The 25,267-nt window shown below is 33.8% G+C and overlaps 1 protein-coding gene across 1 annotated transcript in view; it reads right to left on the reverse strand.

The window, feature by feature from the left end:
- The window catches only part of LOC118183153 (monocarboxylate transporter 12-B-like), a 56,685-nt gene that overhangs the window by 3,007 nt on the left and 28,411 nt on the right, over positions 1-25,267 (reverse strand). Inside the window, exons 4-6 of the mRNA XM_035352594.2 lie at positions 22,649-23,028; positions 9,737-10,454; positions 7,605-7,730 (exon numbers count right to left, since the gene is read on the reverse strand). Of these exons, the coding sequence (XP_035208485.1) occupies positions 7,605-7,730; positions 9,737-10,454; positions 22,649-23,028 (1,224 nt within the window). The remainder of the gene's footprint in view (positions 1-7,604; positions 7,731-9,736; positions 10,455-22,648; positions 23,029-25,267) is intronic.

Here is a 25,267-nt window from a genome sequence, read left to right on the forward strand (position 1 = left end):
GCGTTATCATAAATAATAAAAAAAACTATTTTAATTCCGCATGTTATGTAATTGACACGCAACCGATTGATTTTGTGTTATTTATTGCCACTTCATGCTGTATATAACTGTTTTAAAATGGCTGTAAGACTTTTTCAGTCACTGCTCATATTATATTAGGGCATGATTCTAACCGAATACCAAGATACTGTAACAGCATTTACAGATCGAGAAACAAATAATGGACTGTTTCCATTAAAGCCTAAAGTGTGATTTATAGTAGTGATGGGCGGTGTTTCATATCCGCTTCATTTCGGATGCACGGATTAAGTTCTTCCTCAAATCAGTTACAGTCATAGCATTTAGAGCGTTAAATTGAAACAATTTATTTTACCCAGGCCTATTTCAGTTTCTATAATGATCCTAGATCGTAGAAAGATATGGGAGATATTTCTGTGAAGTGATTCGCAACAGGAGAAACAGGCTCTGTTTAAAGTTTTCAAAAATTTTAATTTGAGATTAGAAATATATAATACAGTAAAGGTGATTAGTCCGTTAATTATGCACAGTCTTCTGTTAATACACATAATCACTAGCACACATGAGGGTCAATTCTCCGTTCCAGATCTTCAAACCCCTTATTTGAGAAAGATATATATATGTTACAGTAAAAGTGACGTTAATATGCTTGTTACGCATAATTACCAGTTATATTGGTAAATGACATAAATGTTCTAAATTTCTTAGAATTTTTCTTTCTGACTTTTGCCTGCGATTGTTTATAATTTAAAATCAAACTTGATAAATAGCGCTGATATATTTGACTATTAAAGCGACATTTCAAAAATATAGTTCATAAGTTTGATAGATAACAAAAGGTCCCACGTTTTTGTTGTTTTATATAATTCAGACATATTTTAATAAAACGAGTCAAATACACATATTTTTTAGTAATTTTAGAACTATTTAAATAATATGTGACTTTTAAAGTCACACATTATTTCAATTATAGCATTATTTTTGCATTATTTCAAAATTATAGTTTATAAGTTTGATAGATAATTAGAAAGGTCCCACCTTTTTGTTCTTTTATATAATTCAGACAAATTCTAATAAAATCAATCAAAGACACATATTTTTTAGCAATATTAGAACTATTTTATGAATACAAGTAAGATAAAAAAATTGTTTCAGCTTCATATTAGAATTATATACTAGAATAGTATAAAAGCATTTGTTATGGAAAATTCAAGAATTAATAGATTAAATTGAATAAATCTCATTAAAATAAAATTGAGATATTTCATTTTCGACGAGAATATCGTCGAAATATATATCGTCGAATAATTTCGACGAGAAAGCATTAATTATCAAATCTATCATTCAAGCCAATTTGTGTTCGATGCCAAGGTGTTCTTTGAAGATCTTCCTTATCCTGCCGATCGTTTGCCGATTCAAACTATCATATATGGCAATTCCGTTGATGATAAATTCCCTGTTGTGTGTTATACAGATGGCCGTAAAATGAACAATCGAGTTGGATTAGCTTATGTCGTTTTCCATCATGGTTCTGAACTGGAATACAAACTCTTTAGAACTCCCAACGAACGCAAAGTTTTTCCAAGCCGGATTACTGTACATTAGTGAGTCAATTAAGTGGATATCTAACAACTCTGCTTAATTTCTTATTCGCACTGATTCTCTTTCATCCTTGTATGCTCTTAGGAATATCTTCTCATGTAATAAATTAATTGTCACTTCTCATACCCTTCTTAAAGAAGTTAATAATAAAGATGTTGATGAGATCTTTTTTCATGTATGTGCCACACTGGCAATCTAGGAAATGAAAGGGTTGATTGGTTAGCAAAAAAAGCTACGAGTATCGTTGGAGTCTTACAAGTAAATACTCCAATGATATTGCCTAAGTCATTTTTCAAGAGAAAAAAATAGGGATGATACAATAAGCAAGTGAAATGAATTATACAGGAATTCTATTACTGCCTCCTTGACCAAATTATATTTTCCTTCCATTCCTCACAGACTGAATAATAAGCACTTTTTCTGCAACTTTGAAATTACTCAATTTCTAACTGAACATGGTAATTTAAATTCATATCTGCAGAGATTTAGATTATCTGGTACAGACTTGTGTTCATGCAGTTTTGGGGGAGTGCAAAATGTCGAACATTTGTTGTTCTATTGTTCAAAGCTCACGGAAGGACGAAAAGAACTCATTTGTAGGTTAAACTCTGTGAATATTATATTTCCTCCCCCTCTTCACATGTTTGTTCAAGATAAAATGGCTTTCTTTTTTTTCTGTAAATTTATCTCATACGTGTCGTATGTGAGTTCCTAAGTTTTTTTTTTTTTTTTTTTACTTACTTCTGTAAGCCTTGTGTAATAATATGTGGTGCACAAGCAATTAAAATTTTCAATTTAAAAAAAAAAGCCAGGCTATTATGTATGACGTCCGATAAATTTGATTCAGCTTGTGGGGATTTATTTAATTTACTTAATTTAACTTTAATTACTTAAATTACTTTATTTAACTTATTGTATGTCTAAGCGACTTACCTATCGCTCTTTCTCTGAACCCACACTTTCTTGCCAGAATGAAAATCGACTAGCGTGCGTGTATTCAAATAAGACAGAAAGAAATGTCTAATAATATTTAAGGGAATTAATATTTCTATCTATTAATATTTAAGGGAAAGTTTTGGAAGGTGAAATCGGAGCTTGTTCTGCCTGCCTCGAGGCCACGTTGTTATCTTGAATTTCTAGCGATTAGATTTCTGCAGTGTTGAGCTATTCTTACTATTAGGTTTGTTTACGCCAAATTTTTTAGCCAACTTCCGCGATAGTGCCGTTGGGCTAAATTTAACCTCATTTAATTTTAAGCTATTTATTATCTTTTGAGTTAAACTAAAAGTATTGGCTTTTGTAAGCGAGAATTGGCGCCATCTGTGAACTGTATTTGAGTTAATTAAGGGCTCATTACACCTTCTCCTGACATTTTCGTACCTGGAAGCCCGAATTCGAAATTCTGAATTCGTTTCACTGTCTGTTTCATCTTTTGTAAAACTTTAACAAATTTTTTGTTAAAAAACTCGACAATTTCAAAGCGAGCATGGCAACACTGTAGGGAATAAAACATTTTAATCTCCAGCTCGCGATATTGTCTATCGGAAATTCTAAAGATATGCTTTTTTTAAATATTTTCAGTCTAAACTGGCATTAGCCCAAATGCTATCGAAACGTACATTTGTCTCAAGATGAAGAAAACACCAAAAATGAAACAAAAACAATATATATATATATATATATATATATATATATAAAATCTGAAAACTTTCAAATTTATTTATTTATTTTTTAAGCCTAAAAGGAATCTTAGACGTGAATGGGCTATTAGTCTCGAAGCGGAGTTTGGGCCTGAAACGGGATTTGGCCTTTAATTGCCTGAATCACTTTTCAGACTGTTGCCACGAAATATTATTGCGCTGTTTTGCTTTTAAAGAAATTAAATAATAAAGAATCTGCATGAATGTATATATGTTTCTCGAATGGTAAATAACCAACGATACCTTTAGGCCATCAAATTTTGAATAATTAGTCCTCCACCCGAACACGTAGACCTGGAAGCCCGAATTTTGAATTTCGAATTTTATTTTTCATATTTCGTAAAACTGTAATGAATTTTTAACAAAATCAACGACTTCAAAGATATTCTGTTTTTAAATATTTTGTGATTTCGCTATTCAGCTGAATTTTATGCGGCATAAGTGAGAAGAACATGATATTTAATTGATAAATTTAACACATTAAACGATAATAATAAAAAAAAAGTTTTGCAAGCCATCTTATTAAGGAAACTGTACATCGATATGATAAACTGAGAAAAGACTGAAAAAAATAGAGAAATGCTTGCAAACACTTAACACTTCATCGGGAATTCTAAATACATACTGCTTTAAAAAATTTCTGCAATTTTTATGTTGAATTATATACGGCGTAAGTGCGAAAAATATGATGCATACTAATAAAGCTAAAAAGACAAAAAGAAATGAGTTAGCAGGAGTAAGTGCAGCAGTAGACTGACTGGTAGACTGCCAACTTAGGGAAATCGTGGAAAAACCATAAAAAACCCTTCAACCGTTAACCCTTTCAGATCATTTTTTTATTATTTACTTGCATAAAATTCAGTCTTTTTTTGTGATGGTATTTGGTTCTTGGAATTTATTTATTTACGGGGAAGACGGGCACCACGCTTCTACCGATTAGGTTAATTGGTTGGTTCTTGGAATTTAAAAAATGAAACATTTGAATTTATTCGGAAATACAGATATTTTGACGCATTAAATCTAGGATGATAAAATTATTTAAAACAATGGCGCACTGATAGTACTGTGGAATATTGTTTGCATGCGTATCATTCTAAACGAAAATGCAGATTAGGCATCAATCTTATTTATATAATTTTTTCCGAACGGCCAATCAAAAGACGTATTAATCGTGCTTGACGATATTTTCTGTTTCAATGCAATATACAGTTTTCAAAGGTCTCCGCCGAAAACATTGCGGAGAAAACAACGCAAGGCGAAAACGTTGTGGTACAAAATATCGTCATAGAAAATAAAGCGGTTCAAAAACTTCGCAGATTAAAAACATCGTCATCGAAAATATCGCGGTAAAAAATTAAGTACGTATAAAGCATTGCACGACGATAACATCGCAGACATGCATTTTTCAGGTTTTAAAAGCATTTCGCATAATGACTTGGGAGTGCAAGAAGGAAAGAGATCCCTCTTTCCTTCTTGAACTTTCATGTTTCATATTTTTAAATGAACTAAAAAAAAGTAAGAAACTCTTACCTGAAAAAGTAAGTAGGAAACTTAAGCATTTGGAAAATTTAAAATGAGTAGAAAATTAATGCAACTTATAGCACTTAATAGAATTTTAAATTTACACAGTTAATTAGCAGAAATCATTAATAAATTAATCATTTTTAATAAAGTTTTACTCATAATTTTTCATGAAAACTACAGCCTAAAATGTTTAGGAAAAGGAAGATAAATAACTGAAGTTACCACTATAAAAATTGCTTAGTTAGTTATTAAATTTCTTTCTTTCACGTTTGTTATTCTGATATTGTTTTGGAGAAAATTATACCTCGGTTTGTTTTCATTTATTCTAAAAATGTCGTTAACACTTCCAAATCTTTATGAGAATATGTATTTAAATTTTTAACACCTGCGTGCGATATTATCGTCATGCGATGATTTGGAGGTGCTTTATTTTTTATCATGATATTTTAGACGACGATATAAGTTTTTGAACTACTTTATTTTCGAAGGCGATACTTTGTACCACGATGTTTTAGAACTGCGATGTTTTTAACTTTGCTTTCTTTTCTCCCACGATGTTTTGTACTACGACGTTTTCGCTTTGCGTTGTTTTCTCCGCGACGCTTTCGCCCGCGATGTTTTTGCCGTGATGTTTTCGGCTATAGCCGTCTTCAAAGACATCGAGATGAATGCTGAATCATAAAGTATATTTAAAAAAGAATGCTATTCAAACAAATAAAATCAAATGAAGAAACAAACATTTATATGAATACGCTTAAAATACACAATGTGAATGACTAAATAGAAATTTTTAAATTAACTGTTTGAAGAGCTACGAAGGTATAACGTAAACTTGCAACTCAAATAATTAAAACAAAATTATTTAAAACGGAAAGAACCTAAAGATATAAGCTAGGATTAAAAGATAAGATAAAAATAAGAAATAAGAAAAAAAGAAGCAATCGGAAATTTATTTCCTGCACATCAGAAGAAAGAGAAAGCGAAAAGAATAACATAAACGGAGAAGTTCGACTAGTGAATTAGTTATTCTTGGTGAAAAGAGTCCTAAACTTTATTTTGAAATTATTCGGTAAGTTTTTAATCAAATTTTACAAAATCGTTTTTTATCTACAATTTGGGTCGTCGAATGAAAATATGAAACACAAAATCGGCATTTTATTTCAGAAAAAGTCCGATTTTATATCAAAATATATATATTAGAAAAACGCTATATAAAAATTTAATATATATCCTAAGTCGCGCTTTCGAGGCATGAAACACGCAAGTCGAATTTCGTCAATCGGCCGTGTAGAATAGGTGCTGTAGAACTGCACTTTTTTTAAAATTCAGTGTACATTTTTATTGCGTAATTCCGTATTACTGTAAATATAATAACTTTCATAGTTAACAAAAACGAACAATAATAAAATTACTATTAAACATGCACTAAAAATGTCAATAAATAAATATAAAAGTTCGTGCTATATGGCGTTAGATACATGTTTTAACAGTAACAATAATGCTGCGAATATTAATTTAGACCTGTCAAATCTAAACTACTTTTTACGGACAAGCAATTTCATTGTTAGGCAATGAAGTTCTGTTTATGCCACTTAATTATTATGGTATTTTGTGAACGACATCTGGATATGGTCAGTGGTCTAAAATGAACATTTTCTTTTGAAGACTGTCCATTTCACCCAATAAGAACTTGACTAGTGTCAGAATTCTTCACAGATAGTTGGAAATGGCTAGTGGTCTAAAATGTCATCACTAACCAGTGATGGATATCCGGTATATCACTGTGATTGACTAGTTTCTCTCTCTTTTCGCAGTCTTAATATAAAATTGGGAGCTTTCAATTCTTATGCTCTTAGTCTTAAACCTTCTCTTGAGGTATAACGAAGATACCGTTAACACCAAACTTCTGCACATGCCACCAGTAATAGTTATGCCATAACAAGACCGTCTTTGAAGGTGTTGTGCTCCCTCGAAGCTGGAAAGGATCGGATATCCGAAACTCACTATTTTATGGAAGGAGGCCCGGAGCTTGATCTGGACCTTCTGAGAGTGGGTACAGCTACGAGGCAGTGACGCGCACCACATAGACTCTCTTATCCTAATCCGATATAGGACTCCTCTTGCCACCCCCCCTGGACTAACTATGTTCGGATGACCATCCCTGGGGATCGACTGGAATTGACCATCTCAGAACACTGGCTAGATCAATATCTAGACAGCCTCTACTTCTGGGGTAAATAAACTGTCTTCACAGGATTAGAGCCATCGTTTATTCGGTGGTAGATTCAGGCTTGGCAGGGGCCATAGTGGTAATGTCTTGTCTGCTCCTTTGTTGTGAGGACGTTACATTGTCAGATATCGAAGGTTGCCCAGGGGGTATTGGCTGGTCAAGGCTGGGGGAGGTCAATGTTTTGACATGTGCTTGAGATTCTTTTTAGGTGGATGCTAGCCATCCATCACAGACTTTGCGCTTTGTGTTTTATAATGACGAACGAGATAAAATTGTCCCTCGGGCTAGACCGGGGGGTTATGCCCACTTGGAAGAAGTCTAGAATTCGGAGCATATAACCACGTGAGGCTTCCTCGAGCAATGCTAGGTCTGGGTGCCCCTTTTTCCTTGTGCAATGCTACTGAGTTCAAAGGTCAGAGGTGTCGGAATACATTTAGTCTCAGGATTAGGTAAGGATGACTGAAAACGACTATTTAGTCTAAATTTGAAGTCGCTCGCTAGTTTTGCTATTAAAAATCAATGATACGCACCTGCCACTGGAGCTCCAACCATCGATGCCAGTCCTTGGAAGAGCAACAAGAGACCGAAGGCATTCGTCAGCTTGTCCAGGCCCAACAGTTCAACGATGACTATCGAGCGTAGCGTGGCAAAACAACCTTCGAAGACAAAAAATATTGCATCAGTTTAGTTATGAAAATGTACCAAGCTGTTCATAGTAATGTCACTAATTTATTGTCATTTCGATGTAATTTTGTAAACCCCGGTATTAAACTAATAATTTTACTGTTATATTGCATTTTTTCTATTCAAATGCAGAATTCTTATAAGTTATTCGCCTGTCAAAAGACTAATCACGAATAGGCAAAATAACGGCTTACCTATCCATTTCGGATAATGCTTAGATTGACAATTAAGATGGAGGTTTGGCAGTTGTCATTTATAATGCAAAAATAATGGACATAGGAATAATAAAAACAAATGACATTTCCCTTTACTCTGTATTATGGTCTCCACTATCTCCGGATCATTATTGGCAGCTGTCACAATTTGTACAGAGAAGACACACGACACTGGATCTCAAAACAATTTTAAACTCATTTTTATAGACATTATGATTTTGTAGGTTTTCGGATTTAGCATGGTGCGGTCGATAGTTTCAGAATTATTATATTGTTAGGAAGTTTGACCGTCTTTCATTATACAGTCAAATTCTGATGTATGTTATATCCAAATATTATCTGAATATATTTCATAATTGTTTTAGTAATTGTTTCAAAACATACGGTATTAATTGAATTTATTGAACTTTGGTAAAGAATATTAAGTTTATTTGCCAAACAGAGAGAAATTATCGTGGAGGAGTTTATTCAATGGTTTTGCGTATATCAGACGATGTTAAAATTTAGAAGAAAACACACGATTCTAAGTTTTAAAATTAGTAATATTTAACTTTCAATCAATGCTGATTTAATTTTTAACCACCATGTCATGTTATGATAACTACTGAAGAAATGGCATAAACAAATCAACATTACAAAATTAACATTTAGATAATAATCAGCCCATTTTTACTTTTGAATTTAATTTGAACGGTTAATACTACTTCAAAGCTGTAACGATGAATCTATATTTTCTGAGAACATGATTACTGCTAAAGTAAAGGCTCTCTGCCTAAAGGGAGGAATGTCTTCGTGGAAGACTTTATGGAGGAAACTTATACATTGTTAAAACTAAGAATGGATTATAGCAAACTACTCGAGAACTTTTTGCAAAAGATAGAGATGCTTTTATGGAGGACATTCTAAGGAAAACTGGCTTATTCGCTTTGCAGATAGGGAAAACCACCAGAACTACTAATTACTGCAGATAACACATTTTCAGGGATTTGAATATCTTCACTAATTTTCTGCAGTACTGATACGCCTGAAGAAAAATGACGGTAGTTCGACTGGAACACTGGTAGTTCGACTTTGATTCGATTCCAGGCGAATACTCTAGCTGTATGTATGTTTTCGTGGTTTTTCTGCAAATGAGACGTGAATAGGATACAGTTTCCCTCCGACAGTCCTCCACAAAGGAATCCTTTCTCCTAGGCAGATAGCTTTCTTGCTTAGCCTTAATCGGCCAAACCAATGAGAATATTTTATTTTCATAAAATGGGGGAGACTATTATTACATGCTCAACAGTAAATTAGTACTGTCGGGTATATAAACTCTTTAAACCTTTGGTGTTAGCATACCTGCAGCATGTATAGAAACATGGTAAAGAGTTCCACAAACCTGCGGGATGGCCAATCATGCTATGTCCATTATTACTATTTATTTGGTTGCTTATTTTTTTTATGCAATTATGTATATATCTTCACATCTGTTCTTACATAACATGCTGTGCTACAGCTTTCTGCAATTCTGCAAGTCTGCAAATTTCTGCAAAGTCTCAGTGTACTGATCTTACTACGAGTAAACGCACATATATTTATTCTTATTGGCTGGATACAATGAAATACGCATTTTAAACCAGCTGTGTAATCAGTGGTGCAAAAGCAAAGCGTATCAGTATGCCGTTGACAACTTTGCAACCACCTCCGGATATAGTAACGTATAGATTTTAACAAAGACAAAGAAAAAAAAAAACATTACATTTAGATAAATTAATACTTACCCACCGCAAATCCGAATATCGCACTATATGCCATCAACAATGCGATGGAATTGAGGCACGAACTTATCGCCGTGGCCAGTCCTGCAACAACCAGCGCTGCATTGTTAATTGTCAAAGCATTGAAAGATGGCCTATCTGATATCCATCCACAAAGCACTCGCCCAACGGTATTGGTCAATCCAATCACAGGCAAGAAATAGGTGGCGTCTTCCAGGGAGATCCCTTGTTGGACTGCCATGTCTACGATGAACATAAAAGGCACGAAAAGACCAGCTAAAGTCAGGAAACCTCCTGCACCAAGTAACAGAAATGTTGGACTTCTGAGAAGAGACAAGTCCAACATTTGTCTGAAAGTCTCCTTCATAGCAGGAGAGAGGCAATGTCCATCTTCCTCCCTAACAGCAGGAATCTTCGTTACGCTTTCAGAATATAGTTGGAGGTCTTGACAAGACTTTTTATATTCTGGTAAATTAAGCAAACTGGCGCTATAGAGTATGTCCTGACGATAAAATGGCCGAACTATATCCGACCGGAATACGTAGCTAGATGATTTCTTTGGTTTAGACGGCACAATATTTTGGGACATTGGAGGCGGACGAAGGAAGGCGAATCTCTCTTCTTCTTCGGCTCCCACGACGTCGTTGTAGGATGGTGGAGGGCTAATATCATCCGAAGAAGTTGGAGACTCAGAAGAGAAATCATCCACCACTGAAGGCATCTGTCGGTATAAATATTAAACAAGGCGTCAAATATTCAGCAAATAAAAAAAAATAAACTCTCAAATTTTTACTCTCTGAATATTGTCATTACATTCAGATTAACATTCAATATATTACATTTTAATTTTGAAACCCTCTCATTTTTACTTCCTATAACTGCCTCACATATCTCACTTTTGCTCTGTTTTGGTTCACAGATCTCTTTTACAATAGGTTTATCTGCATTAACACAGATTTATGTTATGATATGCTACATCTTAGTTATTAGCATAATTAATGTTTATAATCAGAACAGAGATTACTCAATTAGCTACTTTCGCCTACGTATCTTTCTACCTTTGCGAAAGTCTTTTCAATTTCAAAAATTTAACATTGCTGTAGAGGGATAACATTGCGGCAGAAAATTTAACATTGCTGTAGAGCTTGTAATTAACAAGCTGTAGAGGGAGCCACAAGAAAGTCATTACTTATTTTAGCGCCTGCTTTTTTAGTGAACATAAACTAGCGAGATGTTAGTAGATTTATTTAAATTATCCTTAAGTACGACAAAATCTTGGGAAGAATGTAAAGAACCATTTATTAACTCAATATCTGTCATAGATGCCACCGATTCATGCTTAAAAGAAACCAACACTTCTAGTTTAACTCAAAGGGTAACAAGTAACTTAAAATAATATAGAATTAAATTAGCCTAACGGCCCTTTACAAGTTACTTAACTCTCAGGCAGGCTCTGACTCGTAAAAGTCGGCATAATCATGCTTAATGGCTAGAAGCGCTCACGCTAATAAATCAAAGATAGCAACGTGGTCTTCATGCAGGCAGAACACGCTGTCCTCTCTTTCTGAGTTCACCTTCCAAAACCTTCCCTTAAAGTGTAACCTTTTTCTACCCCATCTGAATACATGCGCGCCAACTCATTAACAATCTCGCAAGATAGCGTGGGTTGAAAAATGATAGTAATAGGAAAGGTTGCTTCAAAAATAAAATTAACTGCTAAATAAATTTAAATGAATCCCTACATTACAATTAGCCACACATTTACATCCCCATATTTATCGCAATATTTAGTTTCCGGTAACGTTTTAACCCATGCGGAAACGCATAAAATTCACGTCTCAAGGGGAAAAGTCTCAAGGAAATAAAATTCACGCCTCAAGGAAATCTTAGAGAAACATTTCGTAGTCATATATTAATTAAAGGCCCTCTAGTGACCAAATGGTATTTCAGCTACCAAGTAGTTGAACATTGCTAGTTTGGTCCGGGGTTTTAAAACATTGCGAACGGGCCGGTTGCATGAAGGTTTCCGTGTTTTTCGTCATCTGTATACGAGCCATTTTGCTTTAGAAATTTCTTCTCAAAGGCATCCCTTCCTATAGGCAGATAACACTCGAGTGCATTGCCACAATTAAATAAACCAAACGAATATCTAACTTCATTATCTTGGCTAAGGAAAACACACTGCTGGTGGTGTGGTGGTCTATTGAGAATACGGCAAAGCACCCTAGGGCTATCTGCCTAAGGGGAGGGATGCTTTCGTGGAGGACTTTCTAAGGGCTCGTATTCACGTTACACGTGAAGAAAACCACGAAAACGCCCATGCAGCAGCCCGTTCGCGGGATTCGAACCTCGGACCGAACTACCAGTGTTCAGCGATTTTACCGCTCGGCCGCTGGTGGGCACACACTGCTGGAATAAAGGGTGCTACTTTTAAAAGCGAACTCGGGAAGAAGACTGAAGATTGTTATATTCTAAGTACCTGGTCAGTATGGATTGCATTATTTGCTCCATATTTTTCACTATGACTCCATTGTTAAAACTAGATTTTTTTCATTAGTTGGTCTATTTGTTTGGTTCGAATTTTAAAATTAATTTTGATCCTTTTCTATCGGACAAACTTTCATGAAATTTCACCTACATTCTTATCTGCGGCTACAGTTCACCTACTTTCTTATTTGCGACTACGTCTCTACAGTAATTTCCCCAAATCACTGTAATTTGTTTCATTTTGTGTTGAATTTTTCGGCCTTATCTTTACGTAAGTGTCAATCTTAATATGACAGAATTTCAATTTTCACTCCATAGGCAAGCTAAAATAAATTATTAATATAAATATTTTCATTATTAGCACCTACATGATATCAAGAGATGATGATATTGGATCGCATTTCCAAATCAAACAGAAAATTAAATGAATTGAATGTAAAAATGAATTCAATGGAAATGAATGAATTGAATGTTAAGCAAACAGATAAGTCGGAAGATATGGTTAAAAGAATTAAAATTTGAAAAACATTACTCTCTCACTTCGTCGCTATTTAAAAGGAATGATTTTTCCACGTTCAGGAAGTAAAAGTTTTAGCCCAAAAGGGCAGTTTGCCCAGAAGGGCTATTAATTTCCTTTTGGCATATTCCGACGTCCACTATAAAATCATGTTTCTCTTTTTAAATTCTTGCCCCCAAATATTACAGCCATGCATTATATTTAAAGAAATTAATTAATGAAGAATCTGCATGAATGTATGTATGTTTCTCGCAGTCTGGGCATCTGGAAGCCCAAATTTGGAATTTGTTTTATTATCTGTTTCATATTTTGTAAAACTTATAAGGAATTTTTGATTAACAAAACTGAATGACTTCAATGTGAGCAATGGCACAAATGTACGGAAAAAAAAAATACATTTTTGTCTCCAGCGCGTGAGACTATGCATCAGAAATTCTAAAGATATACTCTTTTTTGATATTGCTTTTGAACTAAATTTTATGGTTAAAGTGCGAAGAACATGGTATTTAATAAATAAAGGTAACACACAAAACGTTTAAAAAACTCCCCCTTTATATAATATCTGAAAGCTTTCAGATTTTTTTTCATTATCTTTTTTTCATTCTATAGACTGAAACGTATAAAATAAAATATGTAAAAATTTTAGGTACGTTGTTGTTTAGAAACTCGTACTAGAGATAGTAATTTTATAACAAAGATAAGATTCTTGATCATGTGTGCCGAAAAATAAAATCGTAGCCACTCAATAGATAAACTACGGTAAGTCATTAAGAGATTATCAAGGGACAACTAATCGTACGGGGGGGAATTATCTAAATAAGATGTATCTACATATTAACAGTACTACTTTAGCAGAGGTTGCCAAATTTTTCAAGGACGCGGAAATTCTGGCAACTATGCACATACCATTTCTTCAGTTTAATAAAAACGATTGTTGTGGTATGAGTTCTAGATAAATACCGATATTTTTTGTCTCATACACATATACATAATATGCGTTTCTGTGACTTTCCTACAATGGAAAAAACTCCAGTAAAATTTTTGCAGGAATTGTGTTGCAGTATCGCAGATTGATTTAAATCTATTTTTAAAGGGATAGCTACGAAATTGCCAAATGAACAAAAAAAAGAAAAAAAGAAAAGAAAAAAAAAGATAAAAAAAGAAAAAAAAAAAAAAAAGAAAAGCCGCCAGTAATTAGGCTTATTAATTGATTTTCGGGATAACGTTATGCATGTATGTAAAAAATATTTTTTAAATATGTTTTCTATACAAAATTGCCAAACTGCGCCAACGTTGTTGCGGTAATTCGTAATGATTGGTTTGGTTTATTTAATTACAGCAAAGCCTCGAAGGCTAGGGTTAAGGGGAGGGCTGCCTTCGTGGAGGTCTTTCTAAGGGAAGCTGTCTCGTATACACGTTACACATGGGAAAAACCACGAAAACGCCCATGCAGCCAGCCCGTTCGCGGGATTCAAGTCTTGGAACGAACTACCAGTGTTCAGCGATTTTACCGCTCGGCCGAAGGTGGGCCCTAATTCGCAATGAATGATTACATTAATTCTTCTAAATTTCGCACTTCTGAATTAAAATGTGCCGCTGTTAGCAGCTCCAGCATTTTATTTTCAGTTATGTATATGATCAAAAATGTTATTATAATTAAAGAGGTATTTTTTTTAAATGCATCTAACAAAATTTCGTGAATTTTGTTAATATGTTTTCCCTTCCGTGCTTTATTTTATGAAAAAAATCTGATGTGGACACCACATGACTTCCTTGTACGGCCTATTAAATTATACACATTGTTTGCTGCACTTCATTTGAACTTATTTCCTCGAATTATTCTAACTTTATTAATCGAATTCTAAAGGCAAGTTGAAAACGATATCAAAAATTTGCAAATTTTCAAACGAAATATCCCAGTTAATTTTTGTCCTACAGGTGAGTCAACTTTCTTATAATTTTACTTTTTCATACAGACGTCACGGAAAAGTCTTATAAGCCTGGATATTTTTATCTGTTACTGACTCCGACAAATGATTTCTCAAATAATTGGCCGAGTAAAAACATTTTTGCCGGGTAAAGAAGACTTACATTAGGTTGGCCTTTATTTTTTTGGAGCTAATTTTTTTTTTTTAAATTTACGTTCTAACTTTTTACTTCACTTGAATTTTTCAATTTTTTATCTCCTAGGAAATGATAAGAAAATGTTAATTATTTTTTGAAATGGGATATTTAGAAAAGTTAAAAATTCACTAAAGGTAATGCGAACTGTAGAAAGCAAAAACTGCAATATATATTAAATTTAATAAAAATTTTTTGAATACAAAAATATTAAAACACTAAAAATATTTTACAAGAAAAATTACTGTTGATTCCACAGAAAGATTCTAACTTTTCAAAGGGAATTACTCTTTTCTATTAAATCACCAAGAACTCGTATAAGCAGTCTCATATGCTAAATTTTAACGTTATGTGGCTAATCCGTTTTGAGTTGGGCGAGACACGTACGTACTTACGTACAGACGTCACCAAAAAATCCATTTTTAGTTAATTTTACAGTCCGTTTTGGAAAATACAAACGTCAAGTATAAAAAATCAACAATAAAAGGTTTCAGATTTTAAATTACGTCCAAAGAGGTGGCTTTTTAACGCTTTGTGTGTTACCTTTATTTATTAAATATCATGCTCTTTGCACTTAAACTATAAAATTCAGTTCAACAGCAATGTCGCAAAATAATTTTAAAATGAGCCTATCTTTAAAATTTCCGATACACAGTTCCGCGTACTGGAGAAAAAAAGTTTTTTTTTTTTTTTTTTTTTTTTTTTTTTCCCGTAGAGTGTTGCCATGGCTCGCTTTTAAATCGTTGAGTTTGTTCATCAAAAACTCGTTAAAGTTTTACAAAATATGTAATCGATCATAAAATAAATTCCAAATTTCAAATTTGGGCTTTCAGATGCCCATATTCGCAGTAGGATTACGTCATTCAAAATTGGATGGCTCTAGGTACCGTTGCTTTGTGACTATGTGAGAAACATACATACATTTATGCAGATTCTTCATTATTTAATTTCTTCAAATATAATACAGGGTGAAAATTTTTGGTCACAACAGTTTGAAAAGTGATACAGCTTTTTAAAGATTTCAACGCAAAATGTCAAAGCGAAAACAACAGTCAGTCAGGGACAAAGCCCCTTTGGACTAAAACGAAAATCGTCTAAATGGATTCCGGAACGATCAAAATGGATATTTTCGTTGAAATATGATACAAGGAAATTTTTTGTGACTGCAATACTTCCTTAACTTACAAATAAGTCTGACTGCAGATTTTTGGAAAAAACATGTTTGAATTCCACCTTTATGAGCAGCTAAATTGCCGCTGTTATACACCTAGTTGCATAGTTTGCGACACTTTAGATTTCAGTAACAATAACAACCAGCGAATTCTCGGAAGCGTTGCACGAAAAGAAAACAGTTTAGCACCCTTTTACTACAAACAAAAGATTGAAGGTCATTTATTTGCGGAAGCGAGCGGAAAAAAGTGTTTACGCTCCCTCTCCCCGCGCAGTAAATAAACAGTAGTTGAATAAAATGTACAGCGCAAATAAAAGAAAAAAATAATCTTCATGAATTTTTTTACACATCTGTTCTCTCTCTCACTTACATGGTTGTTATCAGAGGACATCGGGCAGTCAATTAAACAGAAATGGAAATATGACCTTCAAATGTTTACTACGTTTAATATGACACCAAGGCTGTCCCTTAAAAATAAATCATAGTCTCTGTTTAACTAGATTAGAATAGATAGCTGGGGTGCCATATTAAAATTCGCAAACAACAGTAATAAAAACTTTCAATCTGAGAACTCAACATTATAATCCAAGGTCTCAAAGAAGAGTTTATTACCGAAAATTTGAGATCTTTTTTAAAAATAAAAATTTGTTTTTAAAAAATACATAGATACGTTGATTTTCTTCTTCTACATAACTTGCCACTTTTAACATAACTCATAAATTGAATTTTGATAGTTGACCAAAATGAAAACTCGATCCAAAAAGAATTTTAAATCAGAAAGCTTCGACATTTCGCTTATATTTCGAACGCAAAGTGGTAAAAACAGAAAATTATCGTTTGAATAATAAATGAATAAAAAAAATACACAGAGAGGAGTTTGCAATTTATATGCTACTGCCAGATTTCATAACAAGAACCATTCCATTTTATTCTGGAGATAGTCGATAGCGTTTTCAAGAAATACAGTTAGAAATTCTGCAGTTGATGTACTGTGGGTATCAGAAAACTATTTTATTTACAACCTTAAAAAATGATGCTGTTTAGAAGTCCAGATGAAATTACATATACGTTGTATTTAGTAGTATTTTAAAATATGCTGTACTAAAATAAATATTTTAATTATCGTCGATCAGCATAACGTAGAAGATTATATGAAAATTAAAAATAACACCACTTCTTTGATATGCTAAGAAAAAGATGAACTTTTAAATGTATAGTTTACCCTTAAGAAGGTGGGAGTTAGAAACACCCACCTTTGAGCTTCTGAAAATCCGCTTTTAACTTCTGATTGTTCCAACAAAATTACTTAAACTGTCGCTCACAAAAGAAACGTTCCCATCAGGCACATAACACTCGTGCACTCAACCCATGTTTAACCCTTTCCGGCACGCTACATTTTAAAGTTTTGATTTAAAAAAAAAAAAAAAAAAAAAAAAAAGGTAGCCACTCTAATTAGGCCTAGAGGAATACAACAAGTAAAATTTTGCGAAGATAGCATTTATCGTTTTAATTCTGTTGGTGTGCCCAAAGTGGGCACACTGATTGAATAGAGCTTCGAAAAGAGTGCTGAAACGAGCATTGTTTGTTCTCAATGAACTGACCGATGAGATGCGGAGAAACAAAGAATACAGACTCTCAGTTGTCTTAGACTATCGGGGAGCCCGGTCTGGTGACACCTAGGGTTCGCCGTTTGATTTTAGGCAAGATTTCAAGGTAAACATTTAAAACTAATATAGAATAATGAGATTAGCATACAGCCAAAAAATAACATAGAAATTTTTCAAACAACTTCTTTTTATACCCTAAAAAAATCTGGAAGATTTCTTTGAAAAATGAGGGTCTTAAAAAACTAAACATGGTTAAAATATATGGACTGGTTTGTGTTGAGATGCCATCTGCTATAAATAAAGAAGGTTCAGAGTAACCTATAGTAACTTATAAATCCTTTTTCAATGAATGTTTCTTTGCGTACAGAAGGAAATTTTTAGGTGTGTCCAGACCGGACACACTGTGCCGCAAAGGGTTAGAAGTAACACTAAATTTTTTTTTAAAAAAAATCTGAAAGGTTTTAGCTTTTAAATAACGTCCAAAGGGGCGTTTTTTAAAATTTTGTGTGTTACGTTTATTTATTAAATATCATGTTCTTCGCATTTAAACCATAAAATCAAGTTCAAGAGCAATATCGCAAAATAATTTTAAATTGAGCATATCTTCAGAATTTCCGATACACAGTCTGGAGATAAAAATGCTTTTTTTTTTCGTACAACGTTGCCATTGCTCGCTTTGAAATCCTTGAGTTTGTTAATCAACAATTTGTTAAAGTGTTATAAAATATGAAACCGATAATAAAGCAAATTTCAAATTCAAATTATGGCTTTCACATGCCCATATTCTATGGAAGATTACGTTATTCAAATTTTGATGGCTCTAGGTACCGTTGTTTTATCACAACGCGAGAAACATTCATACATTCATGCATATTCTTCATTATTTAATTTCCTTAACAATAATACAAAGCGATAATATTTGGTGGCAAAAATTTAAATAGTAAAAGATAAAATATATATTTAATATGTAATATATATTTATTTAAAGATGAAATTAATTTAGATGATGCATGATGCCTTATAGTAAAATATAAGATGTAGATACCACATAGCTTCCTTGTACGACCTGTTAAAATATTTTTTGCTGCATTTCATTTAAACTTATTTCGTCGAATTTCATTAGAGACGTATTTCTCATTCAGTCAATAAAGTTCTCATATCGCGGGAAAGCAAAAATGCATAAAAAATTCAAAATATCTTCATTAAAAATTGTAAAATACAGAAAAACCTAAAAAACAAATACAGTTAAAAATAGTTTAAAAACAGTTTTCACAATTAGAGTTTTCTACGCCCCATCAAGCAATTCGACCGGCGGACATGACAAAATTTTCGGTGCAAGAATTCGAAAGTTAATTTTTGGTTACTCTGAACAAAAAGAAACTGAAGTTGGTATACCAACTGACTTAATTTACTACTCTAGTTTTAAATGTAAACAAATGGTGGCCTCGTTAGGCCTAGCGCCCTTAAACGTTTAAAGTACTGATAATTCTACAGCTATTGCATGCAGATTAACTAAAGGCATAAAAAACGTAAAGAGAACATAAGAAGAACATAATTCAATCATATTTAAAGCGAAAAATACAGAAATTACCACAGTACAAAAGTAAAATAACTGAGCTCACCAAGGCGGGTAACAGAGTGTTATACATTTATTTATGTACGTTTGGTGCGTCCGATTGCAATCAAAAAGAGAGGAACACAATGAGATGTTATAGCACTCCCATTTACAAAATTTCAAGGTTCTGCGACTGGTTCTACGGTTTGGTAATAAAGTCTTTTATTCTGTCTGTACGTACAGACGTTAGCAAAAACATCTTTTAAATCGGTTCGAGAGTGGTCAAAATGGAAATTTTCGTTGAAATATGATACCCGAAATTATTCGCGATTACAGTATTTCCTTTACTTTGTACAAAGAAGTAAAAAGAATTGATTGTAAGCCAATATGTAACTTGACAGTCTGTAGTGTAAGACTCTGCGATGTTTCATGCAGTGACAAAAATCTACTGAAGCGCGTGGATTAAAATTATTATTCCCATTAACATGACGTAATGTAACGTAACGTAATTCCTCAACAAATTTTCAGATGGATTCCAATAAAGACGTTTTTAACAAAGTAGTCGGAGTAATGAAAATCACGTGGTTTTAAACTGTCTACATCATACATATCACGAGAATCAATATCTATTAATTAAAACAATGCTGAAAATGTTTATCAGAATTATCTGTTTGATAAAAAGTAAATGTCTTTAAAAATGTATTAATTAGTCGAATACTTAAGAAATAAAAAAATTAATTATTAAAAATCCCGTTTAGTGCTCTTAAATCTCTATTTCTTAAGCCCATTAAATTTGAACTATAAATCTGGTACGTTACGTTTTGTCGAATGGCAATGTCTTGCGCACGCTTGAACATATATGCAAGATAATGATCTTTTTGAATTGTTGCATTTCCTTATGGTAGCGTAAAGTAACGTAAAGCCATTGTTGATTGTGACCTATCGTCGGGAGGGGGGAATGGTTAACTATACAACCACTGAAATTCCCGCCTAAAAATATTGAGATGAGAAAGCAAACAGAAAGCTTTTTCTTCCGCCGAATTTTTGTCGAATGAGCATCAATTTTTACCCGCAGAATATTGTGTTTACAGATGGAAAGAGCTCCCAGTTAATGCGGTAACTGCCTGTCATCGTTCTCGAGCAGTGCCGGGAGCCTGGCGAAGTTCCAAACACCTAACTGAGAGTTGCTTACTCATTAACTGAAAGAAAAATATAACTGATACATTTTAGTTCGGAAAGAAACATGATACAAAGTTAATCCCCCTCCCACAACAACTCAATTTTTCCAAAGTGTTTAGGACAACCGGATTAGATGTTTCTGATCAACAAGTATGTTTACGTGTAATCACAAAGTTTCAGTGCGAAGTTAACCCAACTTTATTTTTTTTTCAGTGCTTCCAAGAAGTGTTGTTACTGTTTTCAGATAAATAGTTTCTCATATAAATGTATGTTGTAGCTAATCGATGAGGAATTAGTTTTTTTATTTATCTTCGAATCTAAATTGCACTTTTAATTAGACCTGGACCTGAAGTCAACCATCTACTGTTTGTGTACATTGAAACTTTTACTAGTCTAATGAATTAAGTTTAGCTGCTGCACCAACTTCACTGTCTTTTTTACCTGGTGGGACAAAATGTTAATTTTAAATTTCGTGCATGGAAAATTTGTCTTCCTGCCCGCTGAGGGAATTTTTTTGTTGTAGAAACTGTAATTTTAATTTAAAAAATATAACTGTTTTTAACTGTATTTGTGGTTTTAAGTTTTTCTGGGCTTTAGAATTTTTAATGAATTTGAGATTTTATATATTTTTGCTTTGCCGAAAAGTTAGAACTGAATTGATTGAATTAGAAATGTATCTCTAATAAAAATCGAGGAAATAAGTCGAAATGAAGTGCAGCAAAAAAGTTTAATTTAATAGGCTGTAGAAGGAATTCGTCGTATCCACATTAGATGTTTTTTTTAAATGTGCTATTTAGTGAGAAGAATTTGCGTCGGATTAACATAATGCATAGAATACATTGTCCAATTGAATAGTAATTTTTATCTAAAATAAGAATGTTGAATAGGTTCCAAGAATTTTATTAGTTTGCCGATGTCAATTTCAGTTAAAAATACATAATATAATATTTATTTAATAATGTTCTAGTTACTTGTATACTGCATCTTTTCTCGACGACATTCCCTCTTCACTGAAACTTTGATACGATACTCGATCGCGAAATCTTAAAAAAATAATTTTTAGTTTTAATTCCAAGCCGTGAACTTTTCTCGAATTTACAATTTTTACCCCTCGAAATCCAGCTAATTTTGCTTTCATCTCTCGAGATAAAATTGCTGTCGTGTAATAAGTTATACTAGTCGACAGCAAAATTTCGAATTTTTCGTTTAAATAGCATCTAATGATTATGAGGGATTTCTGTAATACTTTCACGATAACTGGTAAATATATATAAAGTGCTGAAATATAATATATTTCTCTGAACAGTGGAACCTCGAGATGCGAACAGCTCTATATACGAAAAATTCGAGACACGAGGAAAGTATGAGCGAAAAATTCGTCTCTAAATATGAGCATTGACTCAAGTATCGAGCAAGAAGCCAGGCTGTCGGTATGAGTGGCGCCATTTTCCGATGCGGCTCGACTCGGGGAATCCCCTCGTCAGATCACTCAATATTCCTTGATCTACGGGTTTGCGCACTTCTGAGTTAATTGTTTTTTACATTTAACGTGAAAATAATTATTTTACGATGCCTCCCATGAAGATTATTGCCTCAGATAGTGCTGAAAAGAAAAAGGAGGAAGCCATGGCCGTTGAAATTGAGAAAGAAATCATCGAAAAACATAAACGTGGTGTAAGAATGACGGAATTGGCGAAGACTTACAGTCGCTCGACATCGACGATATGCACTGTTCTAAAGAAGCAGGAAGAAATGAAGAAACTTGATGTGGCCAAAGGAGTTACCGTTACTGCCAAGCACCGTCCGAAACTCGTAGAAGATGTTGAGAAGCGGTTGTTGGTGTGGGTTAACGAGAAGCAGTTAAAAGGAGATTCGGTGTAGGAAGCTATCATAAACTACAGTTATATTATTTACCAGTGTTATTTGTTAGAAGATTTGATTTTTATGTTGATATTTTTCAAAAGCGGAACGGATTAACTGGATTTTCTTTATTTTCAATGGGGAAGTTTGTTTCTAGATACGAGAAATTCACTATACGAGGTCAATGCTGGAACGAATTAAACTCGTATCTCAAGATTCCACTGTATTTCCCTTTTAATCGCTATGTTAAATGTGAAGAACTTAAGGCTTTATTCACTGTGGTCATTAAAATCCCCATGAAAAGTGAACTACTAAAGAAGACTAACTACTGAAATCAAGAAAAGTTCATGTTAAAGGGTTAATGAAATATTGTAACTTAAGACACTCATTGGAAAGTGAAACATAAAAAATTACTAACCTCTGGAAGGCTCATGGAAACTGGAAGAGATCGAAGAGGTTCTACAGAATCCCATTCAGTTTTTGAAGCACTTTTGGGAATCTTCGTTCGCTGCGACAAGGAAGGCTTTTCTGTTGCTTCTATATCTGATGGCAATTGTTGGGGTGGAAGAGGTCTGAAGAGAGCCCCGAAAATGGCACAGTTGAGGACTACACCAGCAAGAATCAGCACTGTACCTCTCCAGTCGTAATGACTTAAAAGAAACTGGACAAACGGTGCCATGAGGAATGTTCCAACTCCTGACCCACAGACAGCCAATCCTGTGGCCAATGCTCGTCGACTTTCAAAGTAGAAACCGACAGTCACGATAGCAGGAAGGTAGATGAAGCCGAAACCAATACCTGTAAGGAAAGAAAATGTTTATGCGCATTTGTCTATCAGTACATGATTGGCTAATGTCTGAGAATGTAACACTTGCTCGCAACATTAAAATATACGTTACTTCAGCTCTACAGCTTATTTCTTGTAGTATGTTACGTTAAATTTATTTTATTTCATAAGTTTGTTCATTGAATATATTTTATTACAAAAAATATAAGATTTCATAACTGTAGAAACTTGAGTCCACTTGTAATTTTTAAATCTCTAGTAAAAAGCGTGTCAGAAAAGTTCGATTCCTCGATTCCCATTTACGGACAGAAAGAAAAGTTTATAAAACGTCCCGTACATTACAAACGCTACCATTCCTTCTTTATTATTTATGAGCTTTTCTTTTTGTTGCTTTTGTGCAGTGCAATATATTTAGAAAACAAGAGAATGCAACAAAATCTGATCAAGATACAAGAAAAAAATGCAATGCATATCGGGGGGGGGATTTATTAATCTCGTTTGCAAATGGATGAATTTTTTTAACTCATACTCAGAAACATCGCAGGAGCCAGCTTAAATAGAGTAAAGATTATTAAGGTTTTTCCAAGCGAAGACTATGAAAAATAATTTATGCTTTTACTGAGAATTAAACTATGCACCTTCCAATTTTCTAGCTGAATATGTTAGCCATTACACTAAAAGGGTATGAACAGGGAGATTACCATAATTCGTTACACCTTTCCACCCATGCAAAAAGAGGAGAACGCACGAAACCGAATTGGTTAAAGCCACGTGGTGAGAGTTATTATTGACTACATTTTAGAATCGCAAGTGCAGAGAGCATTAGATTTTCGGAGAGGAAAATTTAGCTATGTCCTAGAAGGAAATGGAACAGTGAATTTTTAATTTGATTACCTTTTAGAGTAATAAGGTTATTTTTGAAATGGGAAGAAGTGAAAAATGAGAAACGCCTTCGCCGGGAATCGAATCACGGACCTTTGGAATACGTGCACAACGTGCAGACCACCACACCACGAAGGCACTCCCTCTTTTAAAGGGCAACTGGTTTTTTTTAGAAGACTCAATCGCCAAACCCTGGGTGTGGAGAATTATCATTCACCACCCTTTTAGTTCGGGCGCCACTCTAGAGACATTTTTTTTGAAGCAGGAAGGATCAAAAATGAGCAACTCCTTCGCCGGGAATCGAACCATGGACCTCTGGAGTACGCGCCCAGCGTGCAGACCACCACACCACGAAGGCAAGCTAAGAAGGCGGGAGAAATACATTATAACCTAGACGTGCCAACAGTTGCATCACGAGGGTGAAATACCAAAATTCATTACGAAGGAATTTATAATAAATTAACGACAGTATAAGCTTGCCATAGAGATGATTTATAAAGAGAGCTAAATGAGGTTTCTAAAACGGAACATAGCAACCGTTTTTTCCCCATATTTATACGTTCATTAGTGCGTTTCTGTAAACGGTACAGTAGTATTAATTCATTCATGAAAACTAAGTAGTATTGGGTTGCTGAATGAAATGGCCAATTTTAAAAAGAAAATCTGTTTATTCAAAGTTATCTAGAGCAACACCAGTCGATATTGCTTTCAAAGTGTGGCAAAGTCGCTTATACCGTGTTTGTAAAAATCAGTATCTCTAGAAATGATGAAGTTCTCCCCTATGCAATAAATGCATGCGTTGTTGACAAAACATTTCTTAGTCCAAAACAATGGCTCTAGTGGAAGAAAAAATAGCAAACCGTTGGAGAAATATCAGGATAATATGGAGGATGAAATACAACTGCATATCCTAAATTTCTGATTTGCTATACGTATTACACTGTTGGAGATACCTTGAATTAATAGGATTTTATGCCTCTTGATAAGTTCTGGCTGTTAAAAGCAAAATTTGTCATGCATTTTACGCATAGTACAATATCGAGCTGCATTTCTCATTTCATCTTGTAGAAGGAATGCGTAGTGAGTGAGCAACAAAGGTGAAAGCAATGAGCAGTGTATACATCCTAGAAAAACCTACATCTTTATTAGGTATAAAGATCTATTTGGAGACTTTTCTGGAAAGTCTTTCCCCACCACTGCGATGAACATTATCAATATAATCATAAGGGCACAGTCCCGATCCTCCTAAGCGGCATAAGCCGGCCGTATGACCAAAAATCGGACTGGGCAGAAAAAAAAAATAAATAAATAATTAAATATAAGAAAAATTAAAAAAAGTCCAAAATCTGAGTCTCATTGTTAAATTCC

Source organism: Stegodyphus dumicola, chromosome 2 (genome assembly GCF_044657685.1).
Source record: "Stegodyphus dumicola isolate Sdum_Otavi_A_Nest chromosome 2, ASM4465768v1".
In the NCBI taxonomy this organism is placed as follows: domain Eukaryota; kingdom Metazoa; phylum Arthropoda; class Arachnida; order Araneae; family Eresidae; genus Stegodyphus; species Stegodyphus dumicola.